Here is a 24,396-nt window from a genome sequence, read left to right on the forward strand (position 1 = left end):
TATATTTTAACAAGGGTTACCCCCAGATTTTGTACAAAAAAGAAAATAAAAATCATTTAAAGATAAAAAAGCATTTAAATCCATAGAATAAAATCGCCATGTTGTTTGAACTATTGTTCACCCTGTGTTATCAATTTATTCTAGCAAAATATTTTAAAGAAATGATTCTCACTATATATGGAGGGTCAACTATGCCTATGGGAAGTCACATTTAGGTTTCATCATCTATTTGTTATGTGAACAAGCATTGTACATATTCAAATATTAGTAGTCTTTTTATAGTTGTGCCATTAATATATTTCCTGCATAGTTTACATGAGAAAATTGCTTATTTATGTTGATATTGGGCATTCTGTAAACTTTCAATATGCACATATATCCCTATTTTACATTTATGGATTTGTTAGAGAGGGAATTAAAACTTTTAAAACAAGCTAGCATATATGATTGACCATTTTAGGAACCTTAGGTAGTAGCAGACTGAACTCATGGTGACCAAATCCTCTAATTCAAGTCATGAATTAGTCAAAGTGCTTGTATAGATATCAAATTCAATTATTCAAGCAAACCTCTATAGCTCTTTGCAGTTGTTTTTATATTCTTACAGACATTTGGAGACTATGTTTACTCAAAAACATGGTTTCAGACAAGTTATATATTGTTTTTCTTTTAAAATCAAAAGTTAACAAAACCCGGTCCGAGTCACCGAGTTGACCCGCCGAGTCACGAGTCAATAAAGAACGAGTCGAGTTCCGAGTCACGGGTTTTAAAACCTTGGTACGAGCTGCAAAAGCAAGACGTCAACATAATATCTCAATAAAAAAGGTAGAGACAACAGGGACGTTGTCATTGCCCTGTCGTGAAAAAAGCAGAGGCTACGAGCCCCTGCTGTCAGCAACCATGGGGAAGCAGGGGGCTGCACCCTTGCCTGATGAAGGCAACGAGGGAGGTCGAGGCTTCGCCCTGCCTGACGAAAGAGCAAAGAGGCAAGAGCCAAGCCCCTACCCGTTAGCACAAAGGGGGAGGCAGGAGGCTTCGCCCCTGCCTGTCGAACACGCAAACAGGCAGGGGGCGAAGCCCCTGCCTGACGCCAGCGAAGAGGGAGCAGGGAGGGGGCTCGACCCCTCCTCTAAACAACGGTAGTGCAGGGAGGGGGGCTCGACCCCTCTCCTGCCAGGAAAAAGGGAGCAGGGAGGGGCTCGACCCCCTACCCTGCCGTAACAGGAAGCAGAGAGGGGCTTGACCCCCTCCCCTGCCGTAATAGGGAGCAGGGAGGGTGTTTGACCCCTCCCCTGCTGTAAAAGGAAGCAGGGAAGAGGCTGGGCCCCTCCCCTGCTAAAGATGGTGCAGGGAGGGGGTTCGACCGCTCCCTTGGCCACAGGGAGCACAGGGAGGGCTCGGTCCCTCCCCTGCCAAAAAAAGACGTAGGGAGGGGGCTCGACCCCTCCCCTCGCCAAATACAACACGTAGGGAGGGGCTTGACCCCTCCCCTGCAAACAGAGGCATCGAGAGGGGGTTGGGCCCCTCCCTCGCAAAACACATCGCAGGGAGGGGGCTCTGCCCCTCCCTTGCGATTTAGGGCAGCAAGGAGGAGGATTTGCCCCTCCCTTGCGATTGAGGGAGGCACGGAGGTGGCTCAGCCCCTCCCTGTGCAAACAAAGAAGTGAGGGAGAGAGAGTTACCTGAGGGGAGTCGTCGACGTTGGGTGATGGTCGCCGGGAAGCAAGGCAGTGAAAAAAAGGGGAGGGTTCAGGGGTTAAAGCTCGAACCAGGGGGGCTCTGGCGAGTCGAGGTCGCCGAGGGTGGTGTTCACCGGCAGTAGAGAGAGCCCGAGAGAGAGAACTCAGGGAGGTGAGAGAGAACGGGAAATGAGAGGGGCTGGTTGGCGATGCTGCTGAAAAATAGAGAGGCGGAGCGGCGATCGCTGCCAGGTGGAGGGCGGTGGTCGACGTGTGGAGGAGGGGCTCGTCGACTGTCCCTCCCTCTGCGTGTTTTATATTTAAAACATGCAGGCAGTGGGCAGTGAGGCGATGCCCGACCGCCTGTCTCCTTTTGGATCCGGGTCGGGTCCAAATCTGGATCCGACTCAGGTCCAACAAAATTTTTTTTCCCGAGGGTTTTACAAAATCAGCATGATCACCAAGCTTTGATGACATGTAAGAAAATGAGAGAAAGGTTGTTAAATGCGATGAGGCGAAGCGAGGCATTGAGCATGTTATGAAGCAAGGTGTAAGCCTCGAGGCGTTGAAGCGTAAGCTTCATGTTCAAAATAATAAAATATATAATATTAATAAAATAATGAAAATTTTAAAATAATGAAGATTGAGAAATCAAAGCCATAGCAAGGGAATTAAACGTGCGAGAAATGACGATATATTAATTTTGGAAGAATAATACAATGTGTGACCGACCATGTGGGGCTAACAACCTGAACCTCATTGTCCGTAAGTCAAGGATTAACAACAGTTGATTCCCAGAAGCACAGAGGATCGTTCGGTCGATGACAAAAGATCCAAAGGTTGAAGAGGGGGCTAGCCTAAAAACATATTTGGAAGCCTTGTGGAAGCAGCGAGAACTATTAAGGATACGACAAGTAAGTGTGTGATGGATGAGAATCAAAGGGTGCAACATAAAAGGGAAGTCAGGGGATGGTTTGTGCAGTTGGGATAATCTTCCATGATGCAGTCACACAACAGAAAGGGTGTTCAAATGTGGCACCAGAAAGGAGGAGGCGTCGTACATTCCAGTACGCTTCAGGTACTGAGTATGCGCCTCAATACCTTGAGCGTGTGCCTCGCCTCTGAGGCATACGCTTTGGGTACTGAGGCGTACGCCTCTCACAACACTGAATGAGAGCCTCCAACAATGTAATACCCGAAAAAAATTTAAGCAGTTCTATATGATTTGGGCTTAGGATCCGTTACCTGGATCCATAAGAAACCTGCAAATATGTATTAAAGTATATATAATAAATAAATAATATTATTTATTGTAAAAAAATATTAATTAAAATTGGGTACGATGGGTCGAATCCACAGTTGGACCCCAATAGATCCAACTATGGATCCATCGATCCATTCATTTTCGAATCGGATCCATGCTAAAGGTGGATCCAGCGTCGCGGGTCACGGTTCGGACCCGGACCCGATCGACAGTTCTTTTAAAACCCGTAAACAAGAATCGTGCCTGGGACACGATTCTTGCAAAGATCGTAGAAGAGGGAGGGTTCAGCTCATTATAAAGGGGATGGAGAGGGGTTTCACCCTCTTCATTCTACTCTCTCTCTTCTCTGCCGTTCGACCCCCTGAACCTCTCCCTCTACCTCCCATCTATCTGTAACTCTCCCTCTTGGTCTTCACCTCCCTCTCTGTCGCTTTTCGCACGCCGGCAGGGTTACCGTCATCCTGCTGCCATCATCGCCAACAACCAGAGTCGTCGGCGATCTTGTCAGCCATCCCTTCCAGTCGCCGGAAAAGGTAGGTTCTATACTCTTACTGCTAGGTATAGCTTGAATCTAGCCGTGGTTGGGTCGGTAGGGAAAGGAAAAAAAAAACCCTGATTCTGGTGTGTTTCCAAGATCTTGAGGGGAGGCTTGACCGCTGAAAAACTCCGACAGGTGAGTGGAGGTTTCCGGTTGAGGCGATTCGTGTTGTGGGATTTTACTGATTAACCCCATGTAGAAAACCCAAACCTATATGATTTGGGGGTCTCTATGGGATGTATCGGGTAACCCTAGATCTGGGGGGTTTACTTCCGATTCTGAGTAGCGGGTGCCTCCACGAATTTGGGGGTTTCCGATTCAAGATGATTGGCTAATCACCGATTAGGGGATTTTTCTGAACCCCGAAACCTGGTGGTCTCCAGTTGTAGTATCGGGCAACCTGGCGATTCTCGACTGTGTTGCATAAACTAGGTTCTGTTTTTTTTTTTTTTTGAGTCTTGATGAAGGAACACTCCTTGATTGGGAGGTTTCAGTTATTGGGATCGAAAAATTTAGAATTCGGGGTTGGCTAGGCAAAATGCACTAGCCGATACTGTCTGTTGTTTTTCTTTATGCACGTGACATATGTATGTAAAATGCTTGTTAGCCGATCTTTGAGTCTGTTTCATTTAATAGTTCATAGCATTTCTTTTATTTCTGTATTTTGAATTGAGTATGTTTAAATTAATAAACTTAACAAGCTTCTGTCAAATACCTGCGGGCCGATCTCTGGAGTTTGTTTTTATTTAACATTGCATATTATTCTTTATGCAACTCTTGTTATCCAAATGGGAATCTGTTTAAATTAATAAAACCTAATAAGCTTCTGTTAAATACCTGTTGACTGATCACTGGAGTCTGTTTTATTTAACATTACATAGCATTGCATTTTGTAAGAAACTCTTGTTATCATAATTGGAGTCTGTTTTAAATTAGTAAAACTTAACAAGCTTCTTTTGTATTTGTCTTATTTAAACAATGCACATCATGTTTACGTAGCTCCTGTTAGCATAAATGGAGTATGTTTAAGTTATTAAAACCCACCATGAGTTTCTGTTAAACGAATGGGTCTATTTAAGAAAAAAAATTTATATATATATATATACATGAATATGAGATCCTTGATTAGGCTGCAATGGATTTTATACTGCTCAGTCATTGCTACTGTTATCATTGATTAGACTGTAATATATGATTTGAATTGCATGTAAGTAGCATGTTATCTGTGTTGTGGGAGGTTGTATGTTGGTTTCAAATATTTGATGGAGCACTTAGTTACATATGGATATGTGCTTTGCCTAATTGGCAATATGAATGGATTACCCGATGCGGGTACTGGGGCTATTAGCTTGTGTGTTATAGCAATTAAAAAGAAATGAGAAAAACTTAATCGTAAATGTTTTGTGCTCGACTGGTTTAAAGGCACTGGAGCACTCTGAGTGAGTTTGTGCAATAAAATAAAAAAATAAAAAAAGAGGGAGACAGAATGTGTTATACCTTAGTAACATGACTAAGGTTGGGAATCTACTAGTATGGTAGTAGAAGGTTTGGGGAAATGCCCCTATACCATGGGAAGTTAATTAAATGAAAAGATTAACCCACTTAGTTCTTGGGCTTACCTTGGAGAGGGTAGGTGGTACAAAACTCCGGGGACATGTGTTTAACTGTTTCGAGCTAAAGTGACTCGTTGGTCCCCAGTCCTCGGAGTTGGGGGACCCGGACTACCAGTGTGTCCTAGGTGATAGTTATTTGTTCTTCTGCAGAAGTTAGGGATGCATCCTGTTTTGGTTTTGGCCTTTGGGAGGTTCTCTCGGTCACTGACCGCTCCCTTGTGATTTCAGTCTCAGTTAGAATGTTCAGGTTAATAAAACAACCTTGAATAATATACCCCCAAACGTTCTCTTCTGTGATGGTTGCCTCGGCCCGTGTGTACCCGCGGGATAAGATAATATAAACACTATTTAGAACAGTTAGGCATCACAGTGAGTGGAGTTACTAGAGAGACAATTTCATAATCTTTCAGCATGTTTTGAGCTTGTGATGAAACGGAATCCTGAAATGTGAAGATATGAGATAATTGAATTCATAATGCGATTGTTACATGAATGTTATGCATGTTACTATTATTGCTGTTGCAGAATATGCCTTATTTGCATAATGCCTTACCTGTTACATTATTGTTGTTGCATAATCTTCTTACTTGCTTGTGTATATGCTGAAAACCGCACAAAACACCTACATCACATATTAGATTCATGATATACATGCATTAAAAGTTATAGATTTCCTACTTAGACAGTTGTAGTCTAATTCCTTTAATTTACAAATTTCAGGTGAAGAGTAGAGCTATGAGCGATGCGGGTTGAGGCGCTGACCAAGACTTGATCTACTTGTTCCCTGGTTGTTCTACTTTCTTTCAGATTGGAATCTTTGTTTTGAGACTCATAATGTGAAAAGTCTGATGTTTAACTTCATAAGTTTTTAAATGAAAATAAATGGTGTGGTTTGCCTTACTTCCTTATATCGTTTCGGAATGCTTAACCTTGAAATTATTGATTGTTTCCGCTGTTAAAAAAAAATATCCACATAAATCTGAGTTAAAATTTCGGGGTGTTACAAACAATGTTCACCAAATCACTGAAGTAGACATACAAAAGAGCCACAACAAGGTCCACCAAAACACTAAAGTGAACACACAAAAAACCACAAATAGGCTTATTCACAAAACCCACTAAAGGGGCACACAAAGAATGCTCATAAATGTAAAAAATAATATTTTATTAATGTAGAATCCATGCAAGAAGCATTACATTAAAAAGGGGAGTCATCCCCTATTTATATACATCGAGGGAGTTTCTAAGAGACGTTGGACCTGCTCCAACATCACTTGTTGACTAGTCCAAAAGAAACTAAAAAAGAAAAGAAAAAGTAAAAATGTAACTATCCTATATATATATATATATATATACAATTTTAACAAACTTGGTTTTTGTTAACTACGTTTACACAAACAACCTGGTTGCTTAGCCAAACCTGGTTAATCGGGGGCAAGGAGGGTGTTTGCCCTCTTCCCACCACCTTCTTTGGTACCTCATGTGGGCTGACCACATGCTAGCCATTAACTGGCTGGAAAATGGCCAATGGCCAGCATGATATCATCCGACCTGAGCGGTAACACGCTTGACATTTTCCAGATAGATTTTTTTTTCTTTTCCAGCCACGTGTGGCCATTTTCCGACCATCTACCGGTTGAAAAATGGCCGGGTTGGCACCAGCTAGCACTGACCATGCCAGCCAGTACTATCCCGGCCATTTTCCATCTAGTAGATGGTCGGAAAATGGCCCAGACAATTTTATGCAATTTTACACAAGTTTTTTTTTTCTTTTTCACCATTTATGGGCTGGAAAAATGCCAAGCAGGCACCATCCATGCTGGCCGGGGCCAGCGCAATCATTTTCCGGCCTGTGGGTTGCAAGAAAATGGACATCCACAATTTTTTTCTTTGTTTTTTTTTTTTTGCCATTTTTTGGCCACCCACTGGTCGGAAAATGGCCAAACTACTAAAGTCCAGCATAGATGGTAGCATCCAACCATTTCCGGCTGGTGGGCAGCTGGAAAATGGTGGTCTAGCATTTTTTTTGAGTCTTTTCTAACACAAAACCACAATGAACTTGAAACATCAAGTTTGTGGTCAGCCAAACAGTCAAAAACTTTAGTTTTTGGCAAACCTGGTTTGCCAAAAACCTGCCTGTGTCATCCAAATGGGGCATAAGCTATGTCACATGGGTGCCAGTGCGGCACTTTAAAAAAACTTGGGTGCGGGAGGGCATATATATATATAAAATTTAAGTTTTAATAGTTAACAGCAGTAACACTAATATAAAAACTCTTAAAAGATAGTTTTTTGAGAAAACGAGTCAGCTCGTGATCAACTCTTAACAAGCCAAACTGAGTTTTCCCTAAAATGAGTAAATATTTTTTCAAAAATGGGCAACAATGGTGTTTAGCCGAGATTGAGAGAGATAGAGAGGTACACAGTAAGGGGAAAGAGATTGAGTTGAGAGAGAGAGAGAGGTGTGCAGTAACACAGGACAAAGGGGAAATTGGAAAGAGATTGAGAGAGACAGAGAGAGAGATAGCTGCGAAGAGAGATTGAGATACGAGGGGAGAGAGAGATTGAAGGAGAGAATGCGTACCTAGGTTGGAGATGGAGAGGAGGTGTCACCGAACGGTGGTAGCTTGTAGTCGTCGCCGGCATCGGGGTCGAGAGGAGAGGGCAAATTTTTTTTGCCCTAATCCTCCTCTCAGCTCACTTCATTAGGCTCTTCTTTTTTTTTTGAAGTCCAAAATTTGGACATTTATGACCCTAGGTGCGTTGACCGCACCGGGTGCCGCACCCGCGTCGGGTGCGACACCTGGTTGGTCGAATCCCTGTGACATAGGGCTTAAATGTAACCTACAAACCTGCCTTCATTGATTTAAAAAAACTAACATTTTGAAGTTTGAGATTGCTTTTTATTTTTTAATTCTCATTGACAAGACTCGCAACAACTAAAAGTTACAAATGCATACCAATAAAAACAATAAATTATAAAATTACGGTTGTCTAGTTGGGCAAGACCGACTTAAAAATTGCTTTTACAGATATCCATTACCTAACTGTTTATTCTGAATTAGTTGAAATTCTTCATCACAAATAATATCTTGAAAGATGAAACCTTGAACATTACTTTATGGAGTTAGAATCATATACTATTTTGCAGGTATTGATTTAAAACCTATCAACAGTTTACTTCCTACTAATTTTTATTACTATACTTTGTTATCATTTGTATTATGTTATTTAACTTATTACTGCCACAATCAGGACTCTTTAAATAAACCACTATATTTGTAATATTGTGTATTTTTCTATAACATTAAATTTTGAAACTTCATAAAATTTGGATAAGTGTTTTGTAAAGTCGATAGAAATCTTCGATTTTAGGTGGCGTCAATTGAGTTTAGATTTGGCCCAAGTATCATTGAGAAGACCTAAACGAGCCAATTAAGATGTGTTAAAACTTTTTATTTTTGACCTTTAAAATCAAGCAAAATTTAGAGGTGAAATTCAGGCAAAATTCGGAGGTGAAATTCAAGTAATATATTATTAGATACGTCTCAAAATTCTGAAAACATTGATATTTTGTTGTTCTGAATTCGGGATATGGTTGACCCGAAAATCACATTTTTTCAAAAATGACCCGCCTCGAAATGACCGGTCCTGGATTGAATCGGATCTGGTTTGATCCGCACGATCCAAGTTAATATGGATCTAGACCCATTTCAAGACCCATATTAATAAGGATGTAGTTCAGGCTGAGATCCATATGGATATTGGATATGGATTTGAATCTTGGATTCTAATCTAGATCCAAAATTCAAGTCCAATGAATTTAAACTTTTAAATTCAATATAAAGGTTTATTTGAGTGAATTTTCAAGTTAAAACGACTCCCAAAGGGGTGAGATACCCTATGATTTTTTTTTTGAAAATTTATTATTTAATAAATAAATAATTAATTATTAAAAATTAATTAATTTCGAAAATTTATTTTTGGTATGGCAGAGTTTTACATTTGTGGAACTCTACCTAATATGTAGGGATTCTAGAAGAGCCCACATATAGTAAAAAAGTAAAAATAATAAAGTAATAAATTTGTTATAAAGTGGAAAAGAGGTTAGAAATAGAGTTCTAGACGGGTAGAACTCTATCTCCAATCCAAATGGGTGAGAAACTCGAGCAGGGACGTCACCGTCTCTCTAAAAGACCAAAAAAAAATATTTATAAAAGGATCTAACTCGCCCCTCTCTCTAGATTTCGCTTTCTAGAGAGAGACAGGGGGAGAGAGAAGGAAGAAGGGAAAAGAAAAAAAAAGAAAAAGAGGAAGAAGAAGGAGAGGATCTCCTTCCGTTCAGATCATCCGACGTATACTTCCGGTTCTTTTCCGTTTCTCAACAAAGGTATGGGTTCCTCTAACGATTCGAACGGGGAGAAATGGCCTAAGTTAAACTTATGTGATGTTTTTTATGGAAAAAGAAATAAAGAAACTTGATATATATATGTGCCAATTTGCACTTATGAAGGGCGGTTTTTCTTATGCATCGAATATCTAGAGGTTTTGTTTTTATGTACAGATTTGATATGCATGACAATTTTTTTTGTATATGAATAGAAAAAGGACAAAAGAATATAATATACATGTTCTTAAAGTTCGGATCTGCTATATGTACCTATGGACAAGTCTGGACAGACCTATCCAACAGTACATATGGGCAGATCTGTCCGGATACGCACATGGACAGATCTGCCGATGTTCACATATACGCAGATCTGGTCCAGATCGGCTTATTTTAAACCGCCATTAGATTTTGCTTAAAACCATCCTCAAACAGTCCGTTTCCCATGCTCACATCTTTAATTTTTTTCGGATATCAATGGCCTGCTTAATGTGCATATACATATATATGTAAATACATACATATATATATATACAGATTTGATATGCATGACAATTTTTTTTGTATATGCATAGAAAAAGGACAAAAGAATATAATATACATGTTCTTAAAGTTCGGATCTGCTATATGTACATATGGACAAGTCTGAACAGACCTATCCAACAGTACATATGGACAGATCTGTCCGGATACGCACATGGACAGATCTGCTGATGTTCACATATGCAAAGATCTGGTCCAGATCGGCTTATTTTAAACTGCCATTAGATTTTGCTTAAAACCATCCTCAAACAGTCCGTTTCCCATGCTCACATCTTTAATTTTTTTCGGATATCAATGGCCCGCTTACTGTGCATATAGGTATATATGTAAATACATATATATATATATATAAGACTCAGTTCCCTAGATAGTAACCATGGTTTGGAGTCAGATTTGACCCAAACCATGTCTGCCACACGGTCATAATATATATATATATATATATATATATATATATATATATATATATATATATATATATATATATATATATATATGAGTGGGGATTCAGCCAGGGCTGTACATAACCATACCTGTCATCGGCCCAGTGAGCTGATTATATTTGTTAGGATGTTATGTTTCAAACTGTCATATGCATATAAACTGAAAACCTTTGGCTGTTAATAAAAGGTTAGCAGATCTGAATTTTCTTTTAAGTTGTGCAGCGGATATATTTTTCCAGCATGTTCATAGAGTCCATATTAATGTAATGTGTTACCAGATCTCTTTTTAGCCTAGCCAACTGTCATTAGTTGGGGCTGTTAATAAATATTTTTTTAAGTCCAGCCGACTATTATCAGTTGGGGCTGTCATGTATTGCAATGATTTGATTTGCTGTTTTGTTTACAAAACAAAAATGCCTTGATGTTATGCAATCCAAGACCAGTTCATGTTATTTTAAGACCACCCTCTATTTGCCAAGCTCATAGCCGACCCCTGTGAGGGTCATGAGCAAGTTGCTCATGCTCGGTTTGTCTACAAGATGGCTGTTATGAAATTGTTTTATGCTGCCATAGCGGTTGGCATCGAAACAACCTTGAAATTCCAATTTTAATCTATGTTGTTAGCATTATGTCAGAAAAAATTTCTAAATGTTGTCTTAATTTGACTGAATATTATTTGTTCTTATTGCTGCCATATGATTCATTATCATGCCGTTAATTGTGTTACGTGGGCTGCTGTAGGACAGGGTAGTGCTGCACACATATGTGCAAGACTGTCCCTTGTCCACTGTTTTGGCAGCATGCTTATGCATGAGAAACATGCTGTCAATAGCATGCTAGTGCTATCTTGTGTGCGAGAGCAGCATAGCTTCAGGCTCAGTAGTTACGTTTTGTATCTAGAGTATGCTCGAATTGGCAAAAAAGTTTGTTGTTTACATATACTCATGAAATTGAATATTACGTTGGCATAAATATGCATATCATGAACACGTAAATTTTTAAAGTTATATTATTGTTGCATTAACATGATCATGTCCATGTTTGCATGTTATGCATGAGATGAATCATGAAAGAAAAATACATGTTGCAAACCAATGTTCATGTACATATGCAATTTGTTTTATATATACATTCTTGTTGTGTATAAATGAATGTACATTGTGGACATGGTTGAATAATTGTGTTGTTACATGTTCACTGAGGATTTTTGCATAAGATGCATCGGTGGGCAAAATCCATTTTGAAATTTTGGCTTTCTAAATTAATTGCACTGTTGAATATTGTAACGGGCCAAGGTCTCATGTTGTGTTTTGCATGTTGATTTGCAAAACGATTCATTTGTAAAGAATTTGATTTTTGTTAAATAGATAAAAGAGAGAAACAATATAATTAATGTTTTTCTTCCTTGATATCCCTTCCACAGTGTGGGAATCATAGATGACAGTTTTGGGAAAATCGTGAATATACTAAAACTCCCTGTGTGATTGTGCCCTTGAACCCAATATGGTGGTTTGCCTTTCGGCCACGATTTTAGGGAGTTTTCAGCCACTTTGCCTGTGGATGGTGTTGTAGATACACTTGTTCTTATTGGTATTACCAAGAAAGTGACATTAGTCGATGTTGATTAACCTGGTGTTACGACATTAGATGTTGATTTCTAATGTTCTGATGGATGATGTTGATTCCTGATATCACTCGAGGAACAAGTGTGAAACCTAATATAAAATACAAATTATGTATTAAGCTATAACTGGAAACCTATCTTAAACTTCAAAAATTTGTTGTGCTTGTTTTGAGTATCCGCGAGTTTTAATGAAAAGTGAAACTAAAAATTGTGTGCATATAATAACGACATGCATTAAAAGAAAACTTTGATAATAACTTAATAAATTATTCATATATATATATATATATATATATACATTGGAATCATACATATTTACTGTTCGGAATTAGTTCATGCATTCTTACTTGTTTTGTTTCAAATGAGATATTGTTATTACATGATAATTGCTTTTAAATGCTTGAATGATAATTAAATTATGAGATTGTTGTAGTTATGTTCTCTTGAAAACTTGTATGAATTTGATTTATGTTTTTTCTTTGCTATTTGAATTTTTAGAGAAATTCGTACAAAAAAACTTTATTTCTTATCCAGTACTATTTATGTTTTTCACATGATCTGATGCCTATGGAGCCTACGAGACTACGTGATATTTTTTGGACAATGTGGTTCTATGATTTTAAACATTAATTTGATTATGTTCTCAACTTTGATTATTGATTAATAAAGTTAGTTATTTGATTGTTGGTTCAACGTAAGATCCTGGTGGTTTGGAAGTTGTTAAGTCCGTGAGGCCCCGGATCCTTGGGTTTTGGTTTCCACAATTTTTTTTTTAAAAAATCTACTTTTCAACAAGAATGAGTTGGGGTCGTTATAATATTAGTTGTCGTATCAACAAAAAAAGGAACCATCATTATCACTAAAAATGAACAAGCTTTAAAATTCAGCAATACTAATTTTTGAAAATAAGCAAAGATCCATACCTTACAAAGATAATGCATCAATGTCATTTTATTGTTTCTTGCACGGGTATCTGTCAATTTGAGAAGGCTGTCTAACTTAAATCCTATAGCAGATCCTGCACAAGATCAGAAAAGAAATAAACAAAATAAACAACTGAAAACATGAAAAAGCATAAGCTTTTCCACATAAAATACAAATTTTTACTCTTTATTCTGTCAATACCTCGTGCAGTGCCCTGATTCAGTGCATTTCCTAATGAAAGAATTGTTTGCATTATTTTTCGGAGCTTTACCGACTCTTTGACCTAGAGAAGAGTTATGATTAATGCAATGATTACATCAGATATTTATTATATGTTGTGTTCTTCAAATTTAACAGTTTAAAAAGGTACCTCTCTAGAAGCATCATTGACTGTATTTAAGTTGGCCCGCAGTTCATTAACCTGTAAAGTTTCCAATAATTTGCAATTAACAATTATTCATGAAGCAAAGCACACAAAAAAAAACCGTAGGTTTTTGAAGCATAACCTGTGTAGAGAAAGTAATTCGGAAAGAAAAAACTCTTAATTTTGACTCCACACGGGGAACTCTCATCAGCTCAAGAAAAAACTGTGACAATTCAACAGCAGGAATTCAATCAGCCATTCATTACGTGTCAAAGCCACCAAAAAGAAAAGCAATACCTGCTCACACTTTCCCAGCATTTCTTTGTCCCCATTGTAGTTCTGCAACATAACAAAATTATAACTCATAATTGATCTGCTCAATGGTGCCTCAATTGCATCTAACACAAGATGCTTTCAACAGGTCCATGTGAAGAAAATGCCTCATAGAATGAATAGCAATCAATTACAATAATTATATATATGCCCTAATCTTTCTGTCGGTCCCTGTTCAGACAAGAAATGAAGTGGGTCAATGATGAAATCAATCCAATATCTGGCTGAGCTGTTAACCTCCACATGCTTTTTGGACATTAACAAGCTCAACACAAATTTAAACCTTTAACAAATTAAAAAAAAATGACATGGTAATTTTGATACATTTGATTGGCACCACCATGAGAATTTTAGTAATTTTGTAATGACACATTTATCCGCTGTACTTTGGAGTTGTACAACTTTTTTGTCAAATTACTAAAATACCGTGGTAAGGGCATAAACTTGTGGACAAACTTGTTAACATCGTGGAAGTTAGCAACCTCCTGCACACACACACACAGATATATATATATATATATATATATATATATATATATATATATATATATATATATATATATATATATATATATATATACACACATACCACATATTTCAAAGGGTAGAGAGTACTTTGTATAGTGTGTGCACATGCCCTCTATATGCAAGACTGCTACCCAGATACGCGTCTAGACACAAGTGTGTATGCTCACAATCTCACATTCAAGGCAGGGGTGGAGCCACGAATTTAAACTAGGGTGGACACAAACATACAGTAAAAAATAAAAAATAATTATTAATAAAAAATATACTAACAAAATGTTTCAAAAAAGGATCAAATACTTTTTGTAAATCCAAACAAACATCATTCATAGATATGCTAATTGAACGAAAAAAAACACCCTTAATTAAATATTTATGTTATTTGAAAAATCAAAACAAAACAATTAAATCCTAAAAAAATCAAAGATTTAGGGGTTTGATAACCCAAATCAAGCACTCTTTGAAAGAATAGGTTTAGAAAATTAATGGAATCATGTTTAATGATAGTTGGAAAGAAAAATAGCACAAAAAACCTTAGAACCCTAATTGAACGTTCATGTCATTTGAAAAAAATCCAAATCAATACCCTAAATCTTAAAAAGAAACACAGATTTATGCTAATTGAAAAAAAGAACTAAAACCCCAAATATTCTAAACAAAAACAAGTATTCATTATTCATGCCTAATGCTAATTGAAAAAAAAGGCAAAAAACACTAAACCCTAATTAAACAATATCCATGCTATTAAAAAAACTAAATAAAAAAATCTAAACCCTAACAATCATCATAATTCGTACATTATGTTAATTGAAAAAATTTGATGCCAAAAGAATAAAAATATTGATTTTATTCTTTCATTTTATCCATAAAAGCATCTACCATTACACAACCAATACCAAGAGTAGAATATCACAATGAAACAGCTCCAACTGTTATACCAATGATACAAAATAAGAAATACCATTTGGTATACATAACATGATTCATTAATAATGTGTATCATCTTTGTTGCTCCAATACATAATGAAAATGAAGATCACCCTATTGAACAAATAGTGCCAAACTCAATCACCAACAAAACAGTAACCATCTTCCCATGTTTAAGTACAAGTATAGAGAAGACTTCTGATAATGAAGCCTTTTTTTATGATCATGATAATGAAGCCTTCAAACCACATTTAGTAACAATGATTTCTTTAAATCTGATAAGATTCTATAACTTTTTGGCCCATATTAATTTATGACAAATTTGAAAGAACAACAGGAATCATGCAATTATCTTCAACAGATGATCGATCTTGATGAAAAACAAAAGCAACGAATCATCGACATATGCACTGCAACAATTGCATTACACATACAAAATTAGTAAAAGAAAATCTTATACAATATAAAACATGAAATAGGGAAATAAAATTAGGTAAAATATGCCTAAAATTTAATTCGACAAAAAGAAAAGAAAAAATTAACCCTAAAACACAAAATTACCTAAAACCTAATTAAGGAAATGAAACTATTTAAGAAAAAGCAAATCAAAAACCTAAGTCCTAATCCAAACAAACAACAATCATAATTTCATATGTTAATTAAAAAAAACATAATAAAAACATAAATCAAATACTAATTAAAAAAACCACCAAAAACCCTAGCCCTAAAAAAACTCACAAAGAAGAAGTCTTGTTGTATGCCGCACTGGAAAGACCGTTGGATGGCAGACGGCCGGACGTAGGGCAGCAGCCTGAGCAGTAACTCGGGAGAGAGAGAGAGAGAGAGAGAGGACATGTGTGCAGTGTGCAATGCGCTGAAGGTCGCGTTTGAACAACTAGAGTCTGGTGGCATTTCAAGGAGATACTAGAGAGAGAGGTGAGGTCGAGCCGTCGGGGTTGGGGTTGGGGTTGGGGTGCAAAGAGAGAGAGAGAGAGAGAAAAATGTCTATTAGAATATGGATCGAATATGGGTCCAGTAGAGAATCCATATCCGATACAGCTTCTTATACATGTATGTGTAATATGTACTTCTTGTAAAGGGCAGTTTTGTCCATGTAAAATTGATTGTAACCCTATTAATCTTAATGAAGAATTAGTGCAACATTAAAAAAAAAAAAAGTGGCTGTCGATTCCCAATAAGGTTGAGTTCTCTCTTCCCTCTCTCTCTCTCTTCTCTCTCACCGATTCTTCGATTCTTTCAATAGTTTTATCATGGTATCAAAGCAGCGACATCTCTGGGCGTAAGAAGGTTCTTCATTAGGAACGTGAAAAGCTAAGTCCTCCTCCTCCTCGTCATCAGGTCAAGTTTTCTTAATTTTATTCTATCATTTCTTCCCTCTTGTCGCACGCAAAAGCCGAGTCCTTTTCTATTTCACATGACCCCTTCTGGTCACGTGAACCTCGTCTGGTATCCCATACCTGGTTGAATCAGATCTGTTGTGCCCCTTACACAGATTTGTTGTTCCTTTCTTCTTGTAGTCTTTCTCTTCGTTTGCTCCAGCTTTGCTCAAGCACATATCTCTTTTTCTTGAGTGAATGCACAATAGCAATTTCCTGTGTTTTTGTTTATCGTCAATAGCGATTTACTGTGTTTCTGTTTATCATCAATAGCGATTTATTGTGCTTTCTATTTATCGCCAATAGCGATTTACTGTATTTTCTGTTTATCGCCAATAGCGATTTACCGTGTTCCTCATCTTCCTCTTACCTAATTATTTAAAGTTCGGTCGGGACACAAATTTTCTTTCCTCTCTTTGTGTGCCAAGTTCTATCATAAAGCTGCAGCTTTACGATATCAGTCCAACTCCTGTCGTAAGGCTGTTTTCTGTCACAAACCTGCAAATGGATAGTTCAGTCAACTCGGGCCTTTCCTCCAATTTTATTGGACAACTAGTTTTCGAAAAGTTAAACACAAATAATTATTTAACTTGGAAGAGGCATATTACTCCTTTCATTCGCAGTCAAGACCTTTCAGGTCATTTGGATGGCTCCACTCCACCACCTGCAGAATTCATCACACAAGAAGCAAAAGAGGATGAAGTTTTGTCAAACATCATTCGCAACCCTGCATTTGTTGGTTGGATCAAGCGCGATCAGACTCTCGTCGCGTACATCACTTCCACATTATCACAAGAAGTATTCGTTTCTATTCCTGATGATTGCACAACCAAGGTATTGTGGGAGACAAGAGCTCAGACCTACTCTCAGATATCAGAGGCTAAGGAGTTATTTCTCAAGCGTAAATTTCAACTCTTAAAAAAAGGGACAGTGACCATTATTGAATTTTTAAATCAAGTCAAGAGCATCACAGATGAATTAGCCATTGTTGGATATCCAATGTCAGATAAAGAAAAAGTGCAACAGACACTGAATGCCCTCGGATCAGAGTATCATGTTCTTATGACTTCTTTATTGTGTTTGCTGACGTTACCTAGTTTTGAAGATGTACATGCTAAATTGTTTCAGTACCAGATGTCCTTGAAAAGCATCTTTGATGCCCCACCAGGACAATCATCCATGCATGATGTTCTTGCCACGGGGATAACTACTGAACGTGCACGAGGAGGGCGTGGCAGAGGTAGGGGAGCACAAGTTCAAGGTGGTCGTGGTTTGCTACGTACACCAAATGTCACCACCAAATCGTCAAGGAATGTTCCCACGTGCTACCAGTGCAACAAACACGGCCACATCAAAGCCAACTGTTGGTTCAAACCTCAAAATGCTCAAAACCGCAATAGAATACAAAATAATAGAAATGTTGTTGCATCAGGATACGCGGGTACCTTTCAAGTCAGTGATGATGCTAAGGATCTTCTATTGTTTGCTATGGCTAACTTGAACTTGAAACAGAATGATGATGAAATATGGTACGTAGACTAAGGGGCAGTAGCTCATGTCACTGACAATGCAAGTGTAAACACCCCAAATTTTCACCCTCATCCAGTGTTTGTTCATTTCATAAGTCATTACAGATCATTGCATGTCATTGCATATATTCTACAAAGCATTGCATGTCATTGCATAGCATTGCATGTCATTGCATCTCATTTTCGAGATCCAGCACTCCTATTTCAAAACATTCAATCCAGATTTGAATTTTAAAGCTTTATTTCAAAATCAATTTCAAAACCTGGGTTTTTATTCAATACTCTGTCATTTTCCAACCCCAGAACTTTATAATTCGAAATATTTTCTCAAGGAAACAATCTGGATTCATTTCAAATTCAAATTTTAATCGATTTCAATTCACAGATGAGGCCCATTGAGATGGTGTCGCTTCTGAATTCCTCTATTCATCAAATTTCTCAAATTTTTGAAAGTTTCAGTCCGATCAGGACTCTATCTCAGAGTCCTAATCCGGTCAGAAGTCTGTTTTGAAGTCTGTTTTACTTTCATTTTTCATTTATTTCCCTTTGTTTTCAAAATTTAGGTCATTTTACAGAGTCCAGTTAGTTCAAAACTCTATTTTAGAGTTCGGTTGAGTTAGGAGTCTAACCCTGACTGTGTTTTCTGACTTATTTCATCATTTCTTGATAAAATCTTTTGAAAATTCTTTCATTTGGCTTTTAAAATCTAAAATCTCAGAGTCCTAAGAGTTCAGGACTCTAACCCGGAGTTCCAGTTCGCTTGAGACCCTATTTTTAAAGATCTTGAATTTCAAATATCGATTTTAACCCCTTTTCAAAGCCATTTTCAGTGTTTATTTCAAAATTTCTAAAACTCGATGTGGGCCCACTCAGTTGGCACCATATCCAGAGGAGTTCTAACCTAGTTAGGACCCTATTCCATTTCAAAAATTATAACTTTGAAGTTTGTCTTTGAAAATCCTTTTGAAAACTCCTTCAATTTCAAGTTTTAAAATCGCTTTTTGAAAAACTCAAGTAGGGCCCACTCGGGGTGGCGCCATATTCGAGTCAGTCAGGGCTAGACTAGGGTTAGTTGATGTCTTGGTTAGTTTTAGAAATTTAGAAGAGTCAAAATCCATTTTGAAAACCCATTTTTAAAACTTGATTTCAAACTATTGTTTTTAAAGGTTTTAGTTAAGATTTTAAAAATCAAATGTGGAAAGTGCCAAGTGGCACCACATTTGGAGTCTCTAGGGTTAATTAGGGGTGTCATTAGGTGTTAATTAGGATTAGGAGTCTCTAAAAATATCGCCCCCTTAATGACTTTGGATAGGTTTTAAAAAGGGCAAAAAAGTAATTTGAAAATCCAAGACTAAACCTAATTTTTTATTATAAAAGGGAGCATAGGGGGGGACGATTTTCACTATTCACTTACCTTCAATTCTTGGAGCTTCTCTCTCCTCTCCAGCCCTTCCTCCATTGCTACAACTCCAAGGTATGAATTCCTTTGTTTTTTTTTTCATATTTTATTTAATGATTTTAATGTTTTAAACCTAGATCTAGGCTTAGATACCCCTCCTTATGGAAGATCAACCATGGTTTCACCTCAAGAACCATCAAGAATCAGCAAGAACGATCCAAGAAGGTGATCTAACCCTATTTTATGTGATTTACAGGGATTTTAATCAATTAGAATTGATTTTAATATGTTTCTTTACATTATTAACCAATAAAATATATGATTTACCCTTTTTATGGGTTAAATCTATGTTTTAAAGGTGATATCAAATTCCAGCCATTGATTCCATGTTTTTATTTTATTTTCATGGTTTATTCATGTTTGTTTTACGTTCTATAGCATAGAAATAATTTTTATTTATTGTTTTATGGTTTATTTTATTGATTTACATTAGTTAATGCATGGTTTTTCAAGTTTCTTAAATTTCTGTGTTTTAGGTTTAGAACAGTAAAGATAATGTTATTTCGGATTGAAGTACTCATTGTTTATTTCTGATTTTTTTATATGTGATGCATGCATGAGTTATTGAGTTACTGTAGAAAAATCAGAGGTTTTGGATCTCGAGAACCCTGTCAAAAAAATCAGACATCAAATCGGGTTTTTAAAGCTTTAAAATCGTGGTTAAAATCAAGAAGGTAACTTGCTGTTATGATATTTCTCTCATCTTATATCCGATTTTAGATCTGTAAAGTGCTATGGATTCACATTGAGTAGATCTGTCTTCTATGAAATTTTCGAATTTTTTGACCACTGTTTAGTATTTTTCCCCTTTCAGAGAATCTGTTTTTAAATTTAAAACTCATTAGGGTTTACCAAAACCCTAATCAGACTTGTGTTAGTCATAAATCCCAAACCACAGATCCGATTTTAGATCTGTAAAAAGTGAGTATTGTTATTTTTCTGTCTACTGTTCACCACTAAAATTTCAGAGATTTTTGTTTAGGATTACTATTTATGCCTGTATTTTCAATCTGAAATAGCCGTTTTAATCCCTGTTAAAAGTGATATATTTTAGCTCAGATTGCCGGAAGGGTTTCTCCCTAACCGGAGATGCTTTTTCCGATCTGTAAATTGGGAAATCTCTGTTTTTCTTCTTAGTTAGTCTCTGTAAAATTTCATAAATTTCTATGGAGATTTCACCCCTGGTTCAGGTCTTGGATTGAAACTGGTTGGTGAATTAGGTCAAAAATAGCATATTTTTAGGGTTTAATGCAATTTTCGGATTAATTCAATGTCAAAAAATTATTTTTATAATTCCAATTCGACATTAGGGTTATAACAAGTGCAGGTACCAATTTTGAGGATTTTTGGAATCTGATTGATGGCTGAATTAAGCAAATTGCAAAACTGGGTTCCTGAAAGATCCAAAAACACTGCAAAAATCACAAAATTTGTGATATTGTTGAATTTTTGTGTATAAGCATATATTTTTAGGGTTTAATCATGTTCATAATCATATTAGGATACTTTAGATTTAATTTTGTAGTTATTTGATTTCATTTAGGTCATAAAACCCAGATTTTTACCAAAATCTCTTTCTAAAAACCTTGATTTCAAGGCCATAGTCTTGCTATCGGGGGCAATTTGGTCATTTGACCTAAATTTCGAAATCCCTAACCCTAATTTCATATTTTTAATCATGTCATAGCATATTTGGTTTGAGTTTATTCCATTCAAATTTCAAAACTTGCATTTTATCAAAATATCTTTCTAAAAACCCTAATTTCAAGGCCATAGTCTTGTTATTAGGGGTATTTTGGTCATTTTGACCCCAATTTCGAAATTTCATATTTTACCTTTATTATTTCTTCATATTTTATCATTTTGATTTAAGGAATCATGGAAAAAAGGCTTATATCTAGCAAAATCCAACAATTTCCTGATATTGTTGGATAAATCTAGAGAAGCCAACATATATTCATTAACAAGTTTTCTAGTTTTGCAGGTACATTGAAGACTTTATTTTTCATGTATTTAAATTTCAATAGTGATGTAATTTGTAATTAAACTTTGGAATAAGAATTTACATTTTCTGCTTAGCTTAGGTTGCATTACATATAGTTTATTTTTTTTAAATAATGTTAATGTGTGATGGATGATGATTCATGCATATTTTTACAAATTCACCATGGTCTACACGAATGGCACATGCACTAGCTTCTATGAAGTTTATAAACTTGGAATAGTCAGAATACGAATGATACTTAGATTTATGATCTTCACATTAGCCACATTCAACCTACACTCTTAGGCTAACTTCAAAATGCACTGCATTTCTCAAAAAAAAAAATACAAAAAGTATTTCTCAATTCCTCAAATCCATATTCATTCATGCATTTGCCAATTCCAATCTCAATTCAAAGAAGTTTATTTTCTCAAAATCTCCCAAGTCTTATAGCAAAATCGATTTTCCCAAAAGCATTGAATTTCAAAGAATATTTCAAGTGTTTCTCAAGTCCATAAATTCAATTTTCCAAAGTTATGCAGTCAATTTCAAAGTTTGAAGTTAGAATTTTTCTAAGTCTTATTCAGAAGAATATGGATTTGCCAATGATATTTCAAGTATTTCCCAAGTTCCAAATTCAAATTTTCTAAGCTAGAATTTCAATTTTCAAGTTTGAATTCAGAGAAACCAAGTCTCAGAATCGATTTTCACCAAATGTCAAGGATTCCTCAAAATCGATTTTTATTTCTCTCAGAAGTATATTTGAAATCCCAATTCACGATTTTCCAAGATTTACATTTTATATTTCAATCGTTCAAAGCAAAAATCATGTTTTCAAATGTGCATTTTCTAAAAATTCATAGCACATGCCTGATTCTATGTGTATTTAGAAATTAGAATATGATTTAGACAAGTTGAATAGAGTAGAGCATAAGATTGATCCTTGGTTCAATTACCCCTGTTAAAGGTGGCAGGAACGGTTGAACCTCGTACCGACAGGCGAGTCCCATTCTACGGAATTTTCCCGCATTTTAAAAACGAAGGCGAGTTATTTTCAAAATCTTTTTCAAAGGTCAGTTTGATTTGCAAAAGTTAAAAATTTTTGCGATGATAACAGCAGGTAAGTTCTCTACTTTGATCCCTTATTTTGGTAAATCTAATATTGTAACTGGATATGGGACTCACCACCCGAATTCAAACGTAGGCAACGTTCTCATCCCTTTGTCTAAATCTTCATCCGTTCCTCTGTCTAATGTTGTTCATGCACCAAATATAAAGAAAAATATTGTCTTTGTTTCTAAGCTTGTTGATTCTACTAATTATTCTGTTGAATTCACTCCTACTGTAATGCCCCAAAATTTTAAACTTGTGAACCTTTTACAAAACAGGCAAGAGACTAGAAAAAATCTCTTTCCTCTAGAGTTTGTTCATAAAATCAGCGGAAGACTATTCTTTTGTTAATTCATAAGGCAAACTGACAACTTTGGCACGTTAGCTAAAAGAACCAAAACTCACAAAATTTGGATATCCCAAGAAAAATCCGTTACAAACCCAAAATGTCCAGGACGTGAACTAAAAGCAGGAAGAAAAAGCCTTGAAGCCATCTTGTCATCGTACCATCGCTTGTGGTGTACCTAATCATCACCTGTACCCATAGAATGGGTTAGTTTTGCGAAAAACTAGAAGGTGCACAAGAGAAACTACAGGAAACTGAATTAAGTACATTTAATTCAGAATGCTAAGCAGTTTAAAGCAGATATGCAATTAAACAGGTAAATCGTGCAAGCAGTAAGCAGTTCAAAGCAAGTAAGCAGTGCAACTGACAAACACAACATACGATTCAATTGATCGTAGGCTGTGAACCACCACGTAACAGGTTGTTCTCGTTCCTTGAATGGGGTCTCTCCATCTAATCCAGGTCATCGTTTATCGCAGTCACTACTTCTAATAAACACTTTGTCCTGAACAACCTTTATCCATTCTCATCTCTCTAGGCCGTACGCGGCCAACTGTCACCTGCTATGACTCACTTAAAGTGTCATACTTTCTCAGAAAAACCCACCCTTCCATAGAAGGTCCAAGACACGATCACTATCTAAAATCGCTAACGATCTGATTCTCACATTTGAGTCCTGCATGTAATCATGCTGAAACAGAAAGCCAAAACTATAGATTTATAACTGGCTATCTCAAACAATCTTAGAAGATCATCACAGCTCATCATAACTTTTTATGGTAAGCAAAAACACAAGATCCACGTCGGATTGCTCGGTCCAGGAGATATACGACCAGACAAGGAATTACCGCCCTAGAAGGGTATACCTGGTCTTGGACCATACACTTCCTCACAGGAGTTCACCGTCTTTGCGGCTACCCGTTCGTGGACAGTGTACATTCTCACAGAGATTCTACCGCACTAGCCGGATTACCCGATCTGGAAAATATACAACCTCACAAGGAATTACCGCCCTAGATGGTATACCTGGTCTTGGACCATACACTTCCTCACAGGAGTTCACCGTCTTTGCGGCTACCCATTCGTAGACAGTGTACATCCTCATAGAGAAACTACCACTCTAGCCGGTTACCTGGTCTTGATCATACATACTCCATAGAGAAACCTTGAAAACTTGATCTTCAACAAATGCCATATACAATGAAAATCATTGTGATACACGCATCAACACAAAACAGCTCTCAGGGTCGATAGTCACTATTACAATCAACAAGATCAACGCCGGATCACCTGGTCTGAGAAATGTATAACCTCACAAGTAATTTCGCCCTAGATGGTATACCTAGTCTTGGACCATACACTTCCTCACAAGAGTTCACCGTCTTTGCGGCTACCCGTTTGTGGACA

General features: G+C 36.8%; 1 protein-coding gene across 2 annotated transcripts in view; it reads right to left on the bottom strand.

Annotated features, from left to right (window-relative positions):
- Nucleotides 1–24,396, bottom strand: part of LOC149835993 (formin-like protein 14) — a 105,023-nt gene that overhangs the window by 21,180 nt on the left and 59,447 nt on the right. For both annotated transcript variants that reach the window (XM_090008893.1, XM_090008895.1), the window contains exons 9-13: nucleotides 13,677–13,718; nucleotides 13,522–13,602; nucleotides 13,386–13,436; nucleotides 13,217–13,298; nucleotides 13,015–13,109 (exon numbers count right to left, since the gene is read on the bottom strand). In XM_090008893.1, coding sequence (XP_089865019.1) covers nucleotides 13,015–13,109; nucleotides 13,217–13,298; nucleotides 13,386–13,436; nucleotides 13,522–13,602; nucleotides 13,677–13,718 — 351 coding nt within the window. The remainder of the gene's footprint in view (nucleotides 1–13,014; nucleotides 13,110–13,216; nucleotides 13,299–13,385; nucleotides 13,437–13,521; nucleotides 13,603–13,676; nucleotides 13,719–24,396) is intronic.

Source organism: Nuphar pumila, chromosome 6 (assembly GCF_984573655.1).
Source record: "Nuphar pumila chromosome 6, dmNupPumi1.hap1.1, whole genome shotgun sequence".
In the NCBI taxonomy this organism is placed as follows: Eukaryota; Viridiplantae; Streptophyta; class Magnoliopsida; order Nymphaeales; family Nymphaeaceae; genus Nuphar; species Nuphar pumila.